The 18,979-nt window shown below is 39.2% G+C and overlaps 1 protein-coding gene across 5 annotated transcripts in view; it reads left to right on the top strand.

Moving 5' to 3' along the window:
- nrg1 (neuregulin 1) overlaps positions 1-18,979 on the top strand; it is a 175,459-nt gene that overhangs the window by 86,341 nt on the left and 70,139 nt on the right. For all 5 annotated transcript variants that reach the window (XM_084693501.1, XM_084693499.1, XM_084693498.1 and 2 more), the window contains exons 2-3: positions 4,860-5,034; positions 8,056-8,177. In XM_084693501.1, coding sequence (XP_084549627.1) covers positions 4,860-5,034; positions 8,056-8,177 — 297 coding nt within the window. The remainder of the gene's footprint in view (positions 1-4,859; positions 5,035-8,055; positions 8,178-18,979) is intronic.

Below are 18,979 nucleotides of genomic sequence, written 5' to 3'. Positions count from 1 at the left end.
TAACTACTAGACTTCTGCCTGACATTTTACAACATTATTTATTGATTAAGGAGTTTCTTGATTGAAGAACATGCAAATATTGCTTTTCATTATAGTGGATTATTACCTTGATCCGTCTTGCTGTATAATGAGGATTGATCGAGTGGCACTGAATATTCAGTACAATATGTGCTAATGCTGAGGTCAACCCATTAAATGTGCCTTCTGGGCATAAGTGACCGAGGTGAATTGTCTTAGAAATAAAATACTTTTCTTAATGCAACGCAAAAGTAACTTAACGCCTTACTCTCTACAGCAAGTAACTAAGTACCGTAACTAGTTACTTTACAAGGAATGTAACTAGTAACTGTAATTAGTTACTTTACAAAGTAACGTTACCCAACACCGGTGGTCAAGAATGGAAACAAGAGAAGTGCTTAAAACTAAAGTAACACCCTCATGCTGCCAGGTATTTTTTTCCCTCCATTACTAAACAAATCAGTCTTCATCCTTATTAGATGAAATATTTTCTTTAAAAGGAAAGGTTCCGAACTAACCCAACCCGTTTGGGTTGGGTTACTTTTCCCCAGTGATGAATGAGAGTGAAAGTAACTGCTAAGGCGAAAGCAGTAAAAAAAAAAAAAAAAAAAATGTTGCCAGTTAACAAATGAAAGAAAACATGCACAGTCCCTGATTCACTTATGGGAACCCTTCCCTGGAGCTTTACCCAATTCAGGTATGGTGAGCTCTTGGATTGAGCAACAGTTGGTTAATGACAGTCCCACCCAGAAATGAGAGAATCTGATCCGACCTGAGAACACCACAGGGCTGGGACTGTAGAGCTCCAGGGAGAGTGGTGCAAAGTAGTACATTTGTACATATAAACACCTGGGGGTTCTCCTCATTGATCAAGCTTGGTCATAGATTTTCCCAAAATCTTCCAAAAGAACTTGCATGTGAATGCAACAGTTCTGTTGTCAGGCAGTACGTTCATGTGTTTTGTGGCAGTGTCTTTGAAGGGAGGGAGTGGGATATTATGGTTTGAATCGTTTGGAATAGAAGCTAAAATACCTAGCTTCGCAAACTTACCTACACCATCTTTAAGTTCTGCAGATTAGGATCATTGTGGTGCCCAGCTGGATCCATTGGCTTCTTGATGCTAAGTAGTCCTTTACACCACATTACAATGAAATCATCTTAGAGAGTAGTCTATCTGGTGATATTGAGCGCAGTGGTTAACTCTGTGGTGGTGTTTAAGTCTGAATTTGATGTTCCTGTGGAATGCTATTATGTCATGACTGAATTGCTTGGCTAACAATGTTGAATACCTTACACCTGCTCAAATATTGACACAGCTCCCTTGCAAATGAAGGGATGTAGTATGGTGCTCTATGTCTCTTCATTCATGATAGTCAGGAGTATGCACACAGTTAAGGTTTTGGGTTGTGGGTTATCTGACAGTCTTGTACCTTGAGAGGTGGCAAAGGTAATTGTACTGTATGATAGTAGTAGTATAATGTTAATAAAAAATAATTATTAATGGCAAATTAGATATGACTTGATAGGTGTTTTGGAAATGTATCATCATACTTTATTAAGATATAGTATTACAATTCTCATACACAACACACACACACAGCTAGGTGGTTGCCAATGGATTATCTGCGAGAAACGTCAAGAGGATGAATTTCCAAACTATGACTCAAACCCAGATACTGGCATTTAGTTTCATTATATTTTCTTCATTTTTCCAGAGTTAATAGTTGGACTGCAGTCTGATGTATGATTGGCAGGGTTAGAAGTACAGTTTATTCTGGTCATAGGGCGTATGACTCTTTCATTCATACTTCTCATGGAATTCATATTTTTTACCAAACAGGCAAACCAATGTTTTGGGTTGACAAAATGGCACAAATAACAATGTCAGTTGTTTCTGGGGCTTAATTGTGATAGTCAGTCCTGGTTGCAGTGTTATGTGGAACAAGCCTTTTAAAGTCTCTGAGCCACACTCAAAAGCACCAACATCAGTGTTTCCCATACATAAATGTATTTGTGGTGGCCTGCTGCTGCAAAAAATGACCGCCACAAATGTATTAACTTATTATTATTATTTAGTGGTGGGCAGTTATCGGTGTTAACGTGCTGCGTTAATGTGAGACACCTATCGGGCGATTAAAAAAAAAAATATCGCCGTTAATCTATTCTCAAAGTTGGGTTGGGAGCTGGTTCTATACTACGCAAGCAATGATGACTTTCACCTTGATATTTTAGCGCGGATGTATACCTAGGCGAATTGCACTATAGGGGGCGAGAACGAGTCTTTGAACCTGTGTGTATGCCTTGTGTATGAAATTACTAGGGCTGTCCCCAACTACGATTTTCTTTGGTCGACCAAGACTCAACAAAAACGACCAAAAATCAACTAATCGAACTTTGAAACGCTTTAAAACAAAACAAAACAAAAAACGTACTAACATTTTCGCGATCTGACTCAATGGCTGCTGGACATTGCAGATTCAGCCGCTAATAGCCTACTAATAATAAGACTTGTATCACCAGTCCTGTTGTAACCGAATGCCAATGGTATTTAGTATCTCTTACAATGTACTACAAATTCAAAATATTGTTTGTTTCAACATGCAAATCATGAGAGCTCGCTTATCACTGCCTGAACTTGCAGTATGCGAACTTGCGTAGAAGCTGAGTGGGGAACGTTGCAACAGAGAAATATGTTGTTGTCTTGGCCGGAGAAGATAATGTCATTCGATTTGGATGTGATTCTTATAATAGGCATATTTATTTTTCAACCCAGGGCGTTAGCATGAGCGAAGTAGGGCTAGACCAACTTCAGGTGGTAGGCTACATCATATTCGACATCATATTTGCCGTGTGCAAAATACCAAACCAAAACAAAGCGCATATTAACAAAAGGGAAAACAGTAACACCTTTTCTTTTAAATTATATATTTTTAGAGTTTGATTATTTGTCTGAAATAATATAATCTACAATTTCTGTTGAACATTTCGTTAATTCAGCAATGATGACACAAGCAAGAATCTCACATGATCTCACACTGCCATAAGGCAACTCGACTAAAAAAATCTTAGTCGACCAAGAGCATATCGACCAGAAAATCGAATAGTCGACTAAGTGGGGACAGCCCTAGAAATTACCACATCAAACGTGACGTGCTAACATGGATGAAGCTATGAAGCCGCCGGGTTTGCTTCAGGGAAAATGTATAAGCTTCCCAATGGAAACCTCGACAAGACTAAGGTTGTTCGCACCTTGTGTGATGCGGAATTAGTTTACTGTACGAGTTCTTCTAGTCTCAAATACCAACTAAACGCAAAGCATCCCTTACCTAATGCGGAAGATGCCGGGCCAAGCACTGATGTAGCGCAGGGGAAGAGTCGTCATCAAACTACTATGTCTGAGTGCAACCGAGGCAAGCCCGTCAGCACAGCTCTATCAGCCAAGTAATCTAATCTCAACTAATCTCCTCACTCACCTAGTTTGAGAAACCCCTTCTCAAAGACTTACTTTTAGTCATTATTTGGGTAGCACACATTCTGAATGCCTTCCGTGGAATTCAAATGAGCCATTTTAATCTAGATTAATTCCAAGATTAGTGAGATTAATCTAGATTAAAAAAAAATATATATGATTATATATTTTTTACTGTAACATGGCAAAAAAACATGCACGCTCTGAAGCAATGCGCGGGACGAGCTGCTTTTTCAGAGAATCGGCAAGAGAATAAATCTGGAGTTTACGAACGTTTAGTGTCATGATTATCTGCACAAATGTGTCCAAAACGTATACATTCCGTTAAATATAATAATATTCATAGTTAAATACATTCGGCGGTTATAACAAAATGAGTGCAACGTAACGTTTATATTACATAAAGCTCCCAAAACGATTTAGAGCGCAAATTAATGCAAATACATTTTTTGCGCGCTCGCATTACTTGTTGAAGTCCATATCTACATTCACATCTTACCGATACTAGAACATAGGCTTGGGCTGAGCCCTACATTTTTACAACAATTCTTTACTACCTACCGCCACAAATAAACTCCTCAAAAAAAGTTTGGAAACATTATTTTGGTTGATTATTCCCCCCCTTCAATAATACCAATTGGTATTAGGGCTGGGCGATTTGGGTAAAAAATTATGATTATATATATTTATATTTCCATTCGATAATGATAATTATGATAATAGACCACAGATCTCTCTTCAACTTTTTCCCTACACTCGGCATAAAGTTTAGGGAGCGCGGTGGGAGAGAAATGTTTGCGGCCAGGGAGCACGTACCTGGGGTCAAGTAACTTAAGCTTTTTAAAAACTTGCTTTTTATCAATACCATTGTTGCAAACTCACACTTTCTGCATGTTCCAACGAGTGATTTCACTTCAGGTGGTAAAAAAGTTTTGTCGTATTGCCAGACTTGGTAGCCATCGGTTTGTTTACCACACAATTTGCACCCAACGTTGCTCTGTTGTTTGTCGAATTTCAAAAAGCCAAACCACTTCCAAATAACTGAAGAAGACAAACCCTTTTTAGCTATTATTTCTTCATTGGAAGTTGCTTTCTCGCCATGACTAACGTTCCACGGTTAACATTAGCTACTCCACTCGAGGTGCTCAGTCATAATATTTTAGTGAGCGTAGGCTACCATTTCTCCGCAACTTCCTGCTGCATCACAGAAATTAAATGGACTGCTGTTCCTAATTATTCTCTATCAACATTATCGATACTATTGAAAATTAATTAATGTTATGACATCTTTGTTGAGGGAAATCATTACTTTGATAAATTGATAAAAAAAAGAAAGAAATCACAACTAACAATGGAACTGCTTGTTTTATAGCGGAGCCCAAGCTTAAGGAGATGAAGAATATTGAGGTGGTGGAGGGAAGGAAGACTTTCCTGAAGTGTGAGCTTACAGCAGGGAATCCCATGCCAAAAGTCAGGTGGTTCAAAGATGGAAAGGAGTTCACCAACGGTGACAACAAGCAAGACATTAAAGTTCGAAAAAGGAGAAGGTAAGTCCTCCCAGTCCTTCCCACTTAAACATGAGACAATAGATAAACTTCTACTTTGGAAATAGCATTTTTTTTTCTTCATGGAAACAGTTTTCTTGCACACACACAGCGCATGAGTTATTTGCACGGTTTTGTGTCATGCAAAGGTGACATGAATGTTATTTACATCTACATCCACTCTTTTTTTCCAAAATGGCTCTGGTAGCATCAGATAGACTTGGTAACAGTACACATTCCCCAACTATCTAACTACTAACTTACTACCATATGGTTGTTTATGTAAGTAGGATTGGCAAGCACATACCGTGAAGCCAAAAACTAAACAAGGTTCATGAACTGTAAATGGGTCTGTAGGATATTTATTAATTTGGGACATTGTTTGTTTATTGAGTAAACTTGTTTGATTATGAACATAGTTTTATTCATAGTGGAGTGTGATCCTATGAAGTCAGTGCATTTGTAAAATAATTAGATACTTTAAAGTGCCTATAGGAAATCATCATACTCCTTTGAAATAGTCTTACAACCTGAAGTCTTACAACCTGAAATCAAAACCCTCAAATCAATTTTGTTCCAGCTTTTACACATTCTGCCTTAAAACATTTAAGTAACATAAAAAGGCAACACTTCAGAAACGTAAAAATGAATTACACGTTAATTACAGTTGGAAAAGTGATCTGTCCCATGATTTAATACTTCATAGACCCAGATTTTTCTTTAATTACAGCCATCAGTCTGTTTGGATGTCTCTATTAGCTTTGCACACCTAGATTGGGAAGTATTTGACAATTTTTCCTTGCAGAAGTGTTCTAGTTCAGTCAGATTTTGTGGTGAGTGGTGATTGAAATGTATTATTATTGACTGCTGTCTTCAAGTTCATCCACAGATTTTCAATTGGATTTAGGTCACCTTCCTATCCTTAAGCCACTGCATAGTTTGTTTGGGCGGTGTGTTTAGGGTCATTGTCCAACTGGAAGGTGAACCACCTTCCCATCTTCAACTGTCTTGTAGTGTTTTGCAGGTTGTCCTCAAGAATTTGAGTGTACTTGGCAGTATACATTTTTCCTTCAATCCTGACCAATTGCCCTGTCCCTGCTGAGTAGAAACACCCCCAAAACATAATGCTGCCATCACCATGCTTCACAGTTGGTATGGTGTGTTTAGGGTATTTCGCTTTCGCCAAACATAACGCTTGCAGTTCAGTCCAAAAAGTTAAATCTCTGTCTCATTTGACCATAAAAACCTTTTGCCACATGGCAGTAGAATCTTGCATTTTATTAGGTATTTTGCAAAGTGCAAACTAGACTCTTTGTGGCCCTTTTTCAGAAGAGGCTTCTTTCTTGCCACCCTGCCATGCAGGCCAGCTCTGTGAGATTGGTCGGTCTGTGCATGTGACAACAGTCTAAGCCATAATTTCATAATTAGTTTCATAATTAGAAAACTGCTCCATCAAGCGAGTTTACTGAATAAACCAGGGTAATGTCAGTTAGACTCATTTCCAGTTCTTTCGCTTCCACAAAGCCAGCTCAACTGAGTTTATCTCAGTTACTATGGCAACTTATGCGGCAAAACTAGCCTGGTCCGGGGCAGGACACCTGTCAGACTTAGCCTGTGTTGTTGCCTAACCAGACTTTCCTGTAACAGTGATTCAATGGGAAAACGATGATTTACCATGTACATTCTTTTTTTATTATTAATTTTTTAGCATCACTTCAATATGTAGGCTACATTTATAGAAAATCTACTGAAATACATATGCTACAACATTTAGCCTAATGCATTAAACAATTATTTCAGAATGATACAAACCTACATAGCCTACGTTAAACGTATGGCTGTATAGTAGTTTGTGATTTCAAATGTTTAGGCCTATATCTCAATCTAAATTATCAGAGTATAATTATCATAGCAACGTAATTGTTAACAGTAGCCTACAATTGCAAAACAAACCTAAATCCATACATCTATCCTCCATTTTCCTGACAAAAAAAACAAAATGTTAAGCTACTGGATAATGTATTTATTAAAGTAGGCTATTTATTTAAAACAATGTCAAAAAAGTCAATTTAGGTGTGTTTAGAGGGTGTCAGTTGTTTTAATCGATGAAGGAAAGGTCTATAAAAAGGACTTCGACCTACGTAGCCTATCGTTCATGTCAATCATGGCGCAGCCTTTTATTTTTATGAAGTGGTGGATGAGGGAGCTGTCGTAGTTCACGGCTTAAGGGGAATGTACTTTCTGGATGAAGTCACGTTGCTGTGAACATTGCGTTTTGCCGTGGAGGATCAATATGATCCATGTTCTACCTCTCTAGCTGCTTAAGAATAAGTTGCACCCGCAATTAATTATAATTATTATTATAATTAGTGGGATTGCGTGAACTAGAATGGGCCTTTATGGAACTGCTTTTAGCCCTGGTTAATTCAAGTCAGGTTTGTGATTTTAAAGTCCAGCTTTTTTGAGCGTTTTTTTTTCATGGAACAGGCCTCAGGTGTGTTGGAGCATGGAAACATCTAAGGCTACATTTGAAAACAGCGTTTTCGCTGTCTGTCCACACTGGCGTTTTCCAAAAGTTGCTCATCCACACAGAAACGTAAAGTGAAACTTAAGATGCTTCAACGTGTTATTTTCAATTGTGTTTTCAAAAAAGCGCAGTTTTCGCGGCAAAAATGGCCCAAAAAACTAGGAATTTAACAAATTAAATTGTAATAATTGTTCAGGTTATTATTATCACTTAGGTGTTGGGTTATAATGTGTAAATACAGCTGGCAAAAGTTTGATTTTAATAAAATAATTTCCACGGTGTAATGTGACAAAAGGTAAGGAATTTGATAGGGTTTAATGATTTTCTAAAGGCACTGTATGTATATTTCACTAGTGTTTTCACTGCAGAGAAATCCAGTTCCAGTTGGGTTCTACAGTGGCTCTCGTGTTTTAATTAAGTGCAGATGTGTTAAATGTTGAAAGTGGTACAATGCCAGTGGTTTGCATGTTCAACGTTTTTTTTGTGTTAACCTACAGAGGTAAAGTGTCTGAGCTCCACATCAAGAAGGCCACAGAAGTGCATGCAGGCCCATACATTTGTGAAGCCAGCAACAACTTGGGAAAAGCAAGAATCGTTGGCAACTTGACAGTGATCCACGGTAAGACAGAGAGCGGTAGTTTCGTACGACCTTATAGGTTATGATGTTGCTTGACTGACAGCTGACTTCTGGTCTTATGTAATCATGGCTTTTTGTGGCGGCAGGGCTTTCTTAGTGAATTGGTGGTGAGATTTCCCACCTAAGAGCCACACTGTGTAAACTGTGCGAAAAGGAATAACTTTAGTATGCAACCAAATGTGACATGATTTGGTGATAAGGTGCAATTGTCGGCATTCCGATTTTTCCGCTAGGAAATTTTACTTTTTTACAGCTTTTATTTTAAAACAGCATGTTTAGGATCACTAAATACTCTAAGTTGTTCTTGTTTACTTCCAGTGTAGTTGTGGGGGCGTCATGCCTGATGTGATTTGATTTACATCACAGTGCATCCGGTTTTCCTTACGCTACTTTTAGCGTGGATAAATGGTCAATGGTGGCCTAATGATCACTAGATGGAGCTTCTGGCCAAGGCAAGGTTGGAAACTGAAGTGGCCTTCGGCAATCATTCATTCCTCCTAATCACCCTATTGAATTCAATAGTATGAACCTGCAGAGCCGGAGACCTGCAGTTTCAGGACCACAGTTCTAGGACCCTGACAGCGCCACCTAGCGAATTGGAAGGCAGTGTCACTAGATGGCGACAATATATTCGAATGGTTTGCGAGGCAAAAAACAAGGAAAACGGCATATGTGATGATGTTTGATGACACCATTTTATAGAAAGGTATAATATTTGTAAATATTTTCTGATAACATAGAAAGGCATAATATTTGAAAACATGTTCGGATAACAAATATTGGATAATTAAAGAAATTAAAATCACATAAAATTTGAAACAAATGTACATATTTCATAGATGTCAAGATTCAGTGTAATTTTATAAAATAAAGTAAGCAAATTAAGGAAGATAAAATAGTCTAAAGACAATTTGGAAAATATATCAATGTAATAAATGAAGTAGGCCTAAGCAAATGAAGGAAGCTAAAATAGCCCCCCCAAAAAGGTGGAAAATACATCAATGTAGACAGATATGAGATGGAGTGGCGTTAAAGGTTTTCTGGGGCTACAGAGAACCAATGTACACCCTGCAACATGAGCCTTAAGGATTGGGGCAACTTTGCAGATACTCTGAACTCGTTCTAGAGTTGCTTTGATGGGCTTAACTTCACCAAAGAGCCAGTCAACAAAGCATTATGTCCTGATAACATCAGAAATAACAAGCTCCTGGAAACCTGCTACAAACAACTGGCCCTGTCCTCTGTGAACTGTTCAACTGGTCCTTGGAAGAACACACAGTTCCAGCTCTTTGGAAGACCTCTGCCATCTGCCTTGTTCCAAAGAAGAGCAAACCCAGACTTCCAAATTACTTCCAACATGTAGCTCTTACATCAGTGGTGATGAAGAGTTTTGAATGTCTGATACTTTAGTAACTACAAGAGACAATCCAGAACCTGGCAGATCATCTCCAGTTTGCCTACATGAATTTGTAGAAGTCTCGATGATGCTGCCGTTACTTTCCTGCATCATGCACTCCCATCTGGAAAAACTAGAAGTACATGCTAGGCTCATGTTTGTGGAATATCTCTAGTGCCTTTAACAGAATTTAACCACATCTGTTGGGATTACAACTACTAAACATGAGTTAATCATTGATTCATACTGCAGATAATTAAATTCCACACACACACAGGGTTCTGTCAAAATACTTGCAACTTTGCAATGTACGTAATCTGTGATTCGTTTAATTATTTTATTCTATGCTCTATTATACATAAATATCAAAGTTATCTGAGGAAATACAAGTTTAACTCTAATCTGTTATACTTTAATTTATTTAATATCATCAAGAAAACGTTTTTTTTGAGTGATGTGGGATGGTTGTGCTGCGGAGGATCCACCGCTTCCTTCTCTGCTGCTGGTGGTGAACTTCTATGCTGGATGGGCTGCATGAAAATGCTTCCTTTGGTGTGGATGGGCATGCTAGATGATTGTTTTGCATTGTCCCATTTGTTACGTAGCGCTGTCAGATAAAACGAGGGTCATAGAACTGCGGTCCTGAAACTGCAGCTCCACGGCTCTCCGGGGTCTCCGGCTCTGCAGGTTCACCCTTCTCAGTAAATTGGCAGATTTGGCCTTGAGTCAAATACTTTTAATATATAGTGTTTCACAAGTAGTTTTGTCAACATTCAAGCATGCCTTCTGCATGTTTGGCTTACATTTTTGTAATGCATTTGTTTTACCCTACATCCACAGAGTTAATAGAATGAATAGGCTAGTCTCGGGCATTGTGCACAGGATTAATTTATTTGTTTGATCTGGTAAACCGTGAATACATGTTTAAGGCTGTTCCCTTCAAGGTACGTCTAAAGTCAAGTTACCGTCAACATTCCAAGCATTCCAATGCTTTTCACCACCTCAAGAATAGGCCTACATTTCTTTTAGCTTTCTAAGTTGTTGTAGAATACTTATTTACTCATTTGTACCTCTTGATCTTTCAGAAATGCATTTATTTATTTGTGGTCCGCGTATATGATTGCTGGTAATGTCATAACAAAAGAATTACACAGGGAGGCAAACAGCGCGCTTTTCGGCGCCTCCCGCTTTTTTCACGTCAGTTTGGGTGACTTACGTGAATCGTGTAGATCCAAATACTTTTTTTTTGGGGGGGGGGGGGGGTCTGGGGGGTTGGCTGATTATAATTGCACCAAAAGTAATTCTGGATTGCCTCCACCAAACAAGTAAATAGGAAATAAGCAAATCAGCAGTAGTCTATTACCGCAAGCATGAACCAGTAGTGTTTCTTCTTGCTGCGTATCTTTTACTGTGCGGTGGGTACTCAATAAACGGACTCCGATCCGGACCGCAATACATAGACGCAATTCATTGGTGCGTGATTTTGTGCTATAGCCTATATTTTTTTCCTACTAGATGTGCTTTATATCTTCCGTGTCCAATCTAAAGCTCCAATCAGGAGTTGTAATAACTGTAATCACCATGACAACTCACTCACTCAACGTTGGTCGCAACCTCTGTGGGTAACGCAGGTTGTGTGTGTCATTCGCAACAATGCAGGCTAATCGATTTGCTAACGGTAGCTAGCCTACCTGTTTCTTCCTTAGCAAAAATCATGGCGTGACAAAACCCAGCGAAAAGTTGATCGAAAAATCGCAAATTTCAGACAGAATGGACTGACAAGTACGCATTTGTGTTGCCAGTGGGGAGCACAAAACCGATGTGTTTAATCTGCAATGAGACGGTTTCCCTTGTCAAAAGTGGTAGTGCTAACGTGAAATGTCACTATGACACAAAGCATAGACACTTTTAACAAAATTACCCCCAGAACTCTGTCTATGGGAGAAAGATGCCCAGGGGCACGGGCACTGTGCCCTCCTAAACCTAAGTCAATTTTGAATGTGAGTCAATGGGAGAGGTATGGGCCAGAGAAATAAACCATGGTCCGTTCCGGACCCTGGACTGAATGGAAATTTGGTGAGTGGACCTTTTTGAGTTTCTAATTGAGTACCCCGTTTTTATTAAGAAGGTGACCGAAGCATACGCACCTTGTGGCAAGTAGAACAAACTACCTCTCAAAAGTAATAACCTACAGGCCTTGTCCTCCATTGATCTTGTGGTGAGGGGCCATTCCCAGGCTGTTACTCAGCTGAAGGAGCTGGCTAGGATAATCAACATTTAGTGCCCTTAGAGGTGGCCAGGAATAAGAGGAAGAAGGAGTAAAACCAGAAGAAGTGGTAGATAATTTAAAGGTCACATGACATGAAAACTTAACTTTAGGAGGTTATTTAACATTAATAGTTCCCCTAGCCTTCCTTTGGTCCCCCAGTGGCTAGAATTTTCTATAGGTGTAAACCAAGCCCTGGGTGTTATTCTCCGCCTTTGAGAAAATGAAGGCTTGAACGCTCTGTTTGAAAATCTGCTCCTTGTGACGTCGCAAGGAGCCAGGCTACCGCCCTTCTCTCTGCTTTGCCCGCCCAGATAATCTGGCCCGCCCATGAAAAACTGAGCTACGATCGTGCGAAGGCAAGTTTGATATCGTTTTTTCCTGGAGAGACATCATGGCTAGCAAACGAACAAAGCATAACAGTTTCTCAGCATAACAGTTGCTCAGTGTTTGGATGTACAAATATAAACAAAAGTATTTTTTTATTGTTCCTTCATCCAAGCCTCTGCACAACCAGTATCTTAACTTTATTTTCACTGGAAATGCGCTGACACAACTTCCCAAAGTTTTGTATGTCTGCGCCAAACATTTCAGCCACTACTGTTTCCTCAACTTGAGCCAACACAAAGCTGGCCTTGCTGAAATATCCGCCTTTCCCCTCATTTAAATTATTATGAGTGTGCACCTCTGCAAACCAGGGTGATCAGTAGAGAATGGGCAAATTCAAAGCATCTTACAGCAACGGGGCTACGAGCCAGCTGAGTTACTGTCGCTAATGTAAAGGTAGATGGCATCAAGTGTGTGTGTTTGTGTGTGAATACAAACGCTGTAACGCGAGTGTTGTACACTTCTTTGTTATTTGGATAACCGTTCTGCTGTTGGTGTTATGGCTCGCGATATCCGCCTTTTCCTCATTGAAATGATTGAGTGTGCACCTCTGCAAACCAGGGTGGTCAGATGAGAATGTCTAAATTTGAGTTATCTTACAGCAACGGGGACTACGAGCCATTGCGATACATCCATTGTAAACATTAGCGCATGTTGCCGCCCCTCTCCTCCTCATAGCATTTAAAGCTACAGAAACAGCGCGTTTTGAGGGAAGTTAATTTAGGGACTGCTCGTCGTGGCTGTAATTATGCACCAAGGCTGAATTTCGGGAAAGATACTTCAGATACAGTAATAGCAGAGCCTGTATTTTTTTTGCCTCTCCTTTTGAATTCAGAATTCAAATTACTAGACAAAAAATTATATCCTGAGAAAAGTGGATTTTGAGGGGTATAGCTCCATAGACCTCCATTCATTCTGCACTCGACCGTTAGCACCCTCAAATGGAACTTGAGTGGAACTGCAACCAGTTCAGAACCCGGAAGTTTCTCGAGAATGGCAGTTCTCCTTATATAAGACATTCTCTGGTAATAGGGAACCACTAAGGCCTATTTAAAAGCATCCAAAAACGGCATATCATGTGACATTTAATGAGTTTATGTCTCGGAATAAAAAATGAAATTGAATATTACAAATTAGTTAATAAATTTTGCCTTTTAGAATGTAATTTTACTCTGTGCATATAGGGGTGGGCTGTCAGGGGGTTAGTGGCAATGTAAGTATATGGATATTTGCCACGGGACGAGGGCTTCAGTTCCCTCTCTCTTTTTTGACCATACATGTGTTTGCATCCCTGATTACACGTACCTGTCTACATTCAAATGGCTATGTCGTGAAGCAAATGCACTTAATATAATTCAGGTAAATAGTTTTCATCATTTTGCATAGGCTATACATATTTTGCGATACATATAAAATCTGATTTAGGTCAAAACCGTCTGAATTACATACATTCTGCAAGGGAGCCCTTGCGACACCTACTGATAGAAAAGTGAATTACAGCCTTGAAAGGCAGGGAAAAAATGGCCAAATGCACAGCCAGCAGCAATTGAACAGAAACAGGAGGAAAATGGCTATAAACTTGCTGTTAGCGGTTTGATTTAGAAAAATATATATCCTGGGTGATATAACACAAATATTTAGGATAAGTCAAGAAAGCAGAATCCTGAAATTTGATTGAGTGTGAAGATATTTTTTTTCTTTCAGTGAGAAATGACTGGTGCTCTGCGCTTCAAATGATTAACACAAAACAATCAAACCCTGTCTGAAGGTGTGAAAAGGTCTAGAATCTTTCAAGTGGGATTTCTTTGCTAGAGCATTCCAGGTTAACCAACATTCGGATATGCGTATCTTCAAATATTTTCAGATTTCAATGTATGACACACCTTTGAAAGCGTACAATCTGCACTTTCACAATCTGTTGAACTGAAAAATTACCTTTGCCAACAACGGCCCCTTTTCACCAGAGCGTGTCACAAATGTCCTTCTGCTATTAGCCATGAAGTGATTTATCACTGTGCCTGCTTATGGATTTTTCACTACAGGTAAGTTTGAACCTGCAGAAGTTGGAATTTGCAACACTGTGCCATACCTAAATCCTTGCAACATACAGGAAGTCTGAAGTAAAAAAAAAAAAGAAAAATATAGAACTATGCAGAATATGGCTTAACTTTCCAAAAATATATATCGCAAAATTATATGTTTTGCCCTTGAGCACCTAATTGTGCTTTGTTTGCTCTCACTGTGCTGCTATTGTCATGAGCCTTTTAGCCAAAAATTCTGATTGTGATCAACAACAAATTAAAAAAACTAGCTTTTTTATATCCCATACAGGTAAATGCTCCTTCCCTGGCTGTTCAGTCTCCAGTTGTAGCAGTGATCAGTATGCCAGTTAAAACCTAAGGCAATTTGTTTACCTTTTTCAATTAGTGAGTAGTATTTATTTGAATGGCTGCCAAGATGGCGAAAGAGATGTTGTCCCCCTCTTTTCCCTGGCATTTCTGTTGCAAGGACAGACAAATCCTGAAGCTCTTGCTTCAGGGTTGGCCAGCGTGGCACTGGACTCCCCTGATATCGGACTGGCCACCCCAGGTGCCACCCCAAAATGTCATTCGCTATCCCTGGCAATTGAATGCTGATTGCCATTTAATTTATCTTGTTAAAAGCGTTTCTTTTGACATCTGGCAGCGCATTTTTTCAATCGAGGATATTTCCACAGTTCACCAGTCAGTCACAAATCACTACGCCAGCGTCTGATACAACGCCAGCGACGGAAAACAAGAGCATCATATTACAGTTATCGTTTTAAAGTTTAGCAATGGTGTTGAGGCTTCCTGAACGAAAGGTTCAGTTGAGTTGCGTTGCTGGGCCGCAGAGCCATAGAAAAAGATGCATATTGGCAATTTGGTTACATAACAGATTCAGATAAGAGAAATATGTCCCTGTTTTTGTTTAGCACTTAGGACTATAGTAGGCCTAGCTAACAGTGCAGTACCTACTTGGTGTAGTTTAAAACAACAACAGTATTTAGCCATTTGAAATCTATTGTAATTACCTGGTCAGAAAGCAACAATCGTCCAGGCAGAAGATAAATTCTGGAATTGACATTTATTAACCACACGGTACACAAGCACAGTACACGGTACACTGTTTGGCCCTAGCGCACAAACAATGCTGTCTTTTGCGAAACCTAGACGTAACAGAAAGAACAGACGCTAAACCTGGTCTTAACTTCGAATCCTCCATCCCCCCTGCCCAACCACCCTCCATGCCCCTTTGCCATCCACCAGGATGCCTGGCATCCAACATTCTGGGCATTCCTGTGATTAGCAGACAGCAGGTTGATTGGCATGTCGGACCCCTCAAACACTACTGGTTAACAACCAACACACGTCTTGCGGTGTGGGTCGCTACACTATTTTTTCTCTTTAATTGATAAGATTCCTTGATGAGATGCCTTATCAATCTATTAACGTTACAAAAGGTTAACACTGCAGCCAGATAGACCCTGTTTGCTATCGTATAATGCATGTTTGACATAACATATTTCAGTGTAGGGCTAGCCATGATCTAGTAGTTGATTGAAGATAATAATGGGAATATGTTTAAGATTGGACTCAAATGTGGGTAATTGGATGTGTAGGCCTACATGTTATTTTTGATTCGGGTTCACTTCAAACATTAAAAGAAAGGGTGAGATAGCAGACTTCTTCAAAAAGCTGAGCAAGCAGCATCAGGTGGAAATAGACCCCAGTCCTTGAACCACCCCAAGACCTCAGAGCAGCTCCCTCCCCAAAGCTACAGGCACCAGGTCAGAGCATCCTAGGCATTCAGTCTCATGCAAAGTTTAGCTTGTGTTTGTAGGCCACACATGTAAGCCTACACACGTTTTTTTTCTTCTTTCAGATTAAGCCTCACTTTAAAATGTTGGTTGTTGATTCATGAATGTTCTTGTTTTGATGGCTGTGGCATTTTTTGTGTGAGTGTACACTAATAGTTATGGTTTAATGTAAAAAAAGGATCTAACCCAGTTATACCCAGATTATACAGTATATTCATGAAAACAGAGTGACCAAAGTCTCTCCAGTTTGTGAGTAGCCTACAGCACAGTGTGTGTAAGAAAGACATTTGTTGCAATTCAGATGTAGAGACACAGTCTATTCATAGTAAATGTAGAATTTGATTAAAGTAACCCTAGTGGATCATACTAGGCCACACTTAAGAACACAGGCTTAAGTGATTTTTATTTACATTTCTCATAAGCATTAGTATATGAATAATTTACACTGCTTGGATGCCAGGTTAAGGTTACACACACATTTTCAGTCTAGGTCTGTGGACCCCCTGAAGTAGCCTTGGCCACCCCATATATAAAAGTCTGGTTCGGCCCCTGGTCAAGTTGTCTTTTTGATTCAATGTCTGTACCCATACTATCTTGTCACATAAAGCTATTAAGACGTTGAGTCAGTTAGTTGTTTAGATAAAGAGAATAAAATATATAATGACATGTGTTCATGGTTTATACATGTAATTGTGAGAACTTAATAGGCTGCATAGGTTTAAATAATACCTACAGGCACAGAGTTGGCAGCCTATGAGTGTATCAAATTGTGCAAAGAACACTGTATTAAGAAAGATTACATGGTTCCACTCTTCCTTTTGGCAAATTTTCCTTGCCAGCAGTTTTAGCCATGGCTGTGCCTGCTGAAAGCAACACTTACTTGAATCAAAAGTTACTGCAGCAGCTTTTCTGCTAAGCTTCAAATCCTGTGATTCATAGTACAGATCCTGTCTTATGGTTATGTGGTGCATTGTTACATTTATTAACTGTTGTCTCCATTTAAAGTTCTCAACCATCAGAGGAATTGTTAAATAATGTGACTTTTTTATAGGGTTGGAGATTAACAGGTATCTTTACTTTGTTACAGCCCCTAGGCCCTGGGGGCTTGTAGCAACCGATAATGTAATAATGGCCAATAATGTAATAACGACCAGTAACGTAATAATTTAAATGTAATAAAACCAATAACGTAATACATTTCTAATAATGAAATAAAGTTCCTGTGCCAATAACGTAATAACCTTTTGCCAATAATGTAATAATTTATTACGTTATTAACTACTTACTAACTGAGAGTGAGGTCATGCCGGGAAATATCAAACTGAGGCTTTGCCGAACGGTCGAGGTTAGTAAGTAGTTTATTATATGGCATTTTTAGCTTCTTTTCATTTTGTAAACGAAAATAAATGGTACCTCTAGGCTAATTGTAGCTAGCTCTCAAGTCTTCTCACGGTGTGTTTCATGTGTTGCCTAGCAACTCATTACTTGTGATAGAAAGCGGACAACTTGGTTCTGCTAAAATGGCTTTCATTTCAACACAAAATAACGACACAAGTGATTCAAAGTCTTCATCCTCACTTTCGATGACAAATCTTTTCAGCATCATCTGGATAGTAAAACTCAGCAGCTGACTCGTCGATATCGCTCATTTTGAAGCTGACGTCAGAGGGCAATACAGATCCATATTGACCGGCGAGGATGGCAATACGCGGCTGGCATAAGAAAGCTTGTACCGTCGTTGCCATATAATAATAGCTGGTTATTACGTTATTGGCCTTGCATTAACAAAAACTTTTGAAAATCTAATAACTGAGCCAATAATGTAATAACTGAGGTATAACTTTATTTTATCTTGTGTGAGAAAGTGTCACTCTTAGCCTTAAAATTGTATCTGGCAACATATGCTTAAATATCCGACCTTACAGATACCCCTCCACCATCAAACCTCCCTCCACAGGAGGCCTTAAAGGAGCAATTAAGAGTCCATTTGGATTTATATCTCACTCTTAGGGTTCCCTTATAGTACACCGACCTACTTTCTCCAGTATACATCCTTAATTTTAAACTGCCCTATGGCTACATGACTGAGAAGAATCCATGCCCTCATCCAGCAGCTGTCCTTACTAAATAAGTATTTTAAACGCATGCTAAGGCTGCTGTGGTGTCCAGCAGCCTTGTAGATCTTCATAATATTAATTGAAAAGTCATTTTCTTTATCCACTCTTTTCCAAGGCCTCATATGGAGGGGGGTTTGAGGGTGGAGGGGTATCTGTAAAGTCGGATATTTAAGCATCTGTTGCAAGATGCAATATTAAGGCTAAGAGTGACACTTTTGCTCCAGAAATTGAAGATCAAATAAAGTGATACCTCAGTTATTACATTATTGGCTCAGTTATTACATTTTTTTGTTTTTTTTAATGCAAGGCCAATAACGTAATAACCAGCCATTATCGTAATAACTTATTATGTTATTGGCAAAAGGTTATACGTTATTGGCTAAGGAACTTTATTACGTTATTGGTTTTATTACATTGAAATTATTACATTATTGGCTGTCATTACATTATTGGCCGTTATTACATTATCTGTTGCTACAGGGCCTAACTAGCTATTACCCATCTCCAGTGCTTAATTTGTAAAGTGTGAGGTCCCATAGCGCAGGGGGGGGGGGGTGGGGGGGTGGATCTGGTGACTCAAAATGGGGGTTGGAGGTAATGGAACAAAAAAAAAGATGTATGTGGCCTCCCCCCCCCCCAAAAAAAAAGGCATTTGAAAGGGCAGCTGTTCCTAAAATGCATGAAACCAGCAAGCATATTTAAGATAGTTGTTTTTCCAGTTCAGAGGGACGTTATTAGTTGGCATTTAGTAGTATTTGCGCAACTCTGTTTTATTTCAGA

The sequence above is a fragment of the Hypomesus nipponensis genome, chromosome 27 (genome assembly GCF_054491055.1).
Source record: "Hypomesus nipponensis isolate SF chromosome 27, ASM5449105v1, whole genome shotgun sequence".
In the NCBI taxonomy this organism is placed as follows: domain Eukaryota; kingdom Metazoa; phylum Chordata; class Actinopteri; order Osmeriformes; family Osmeridae; genus Hypomesus; species Hypomesus nipponensis.
The sequence above is the reverse complement of the archived record's forward strand: the minus strand, read 5'-3'. Positions and strand labels throughout refer to the sequence as shown.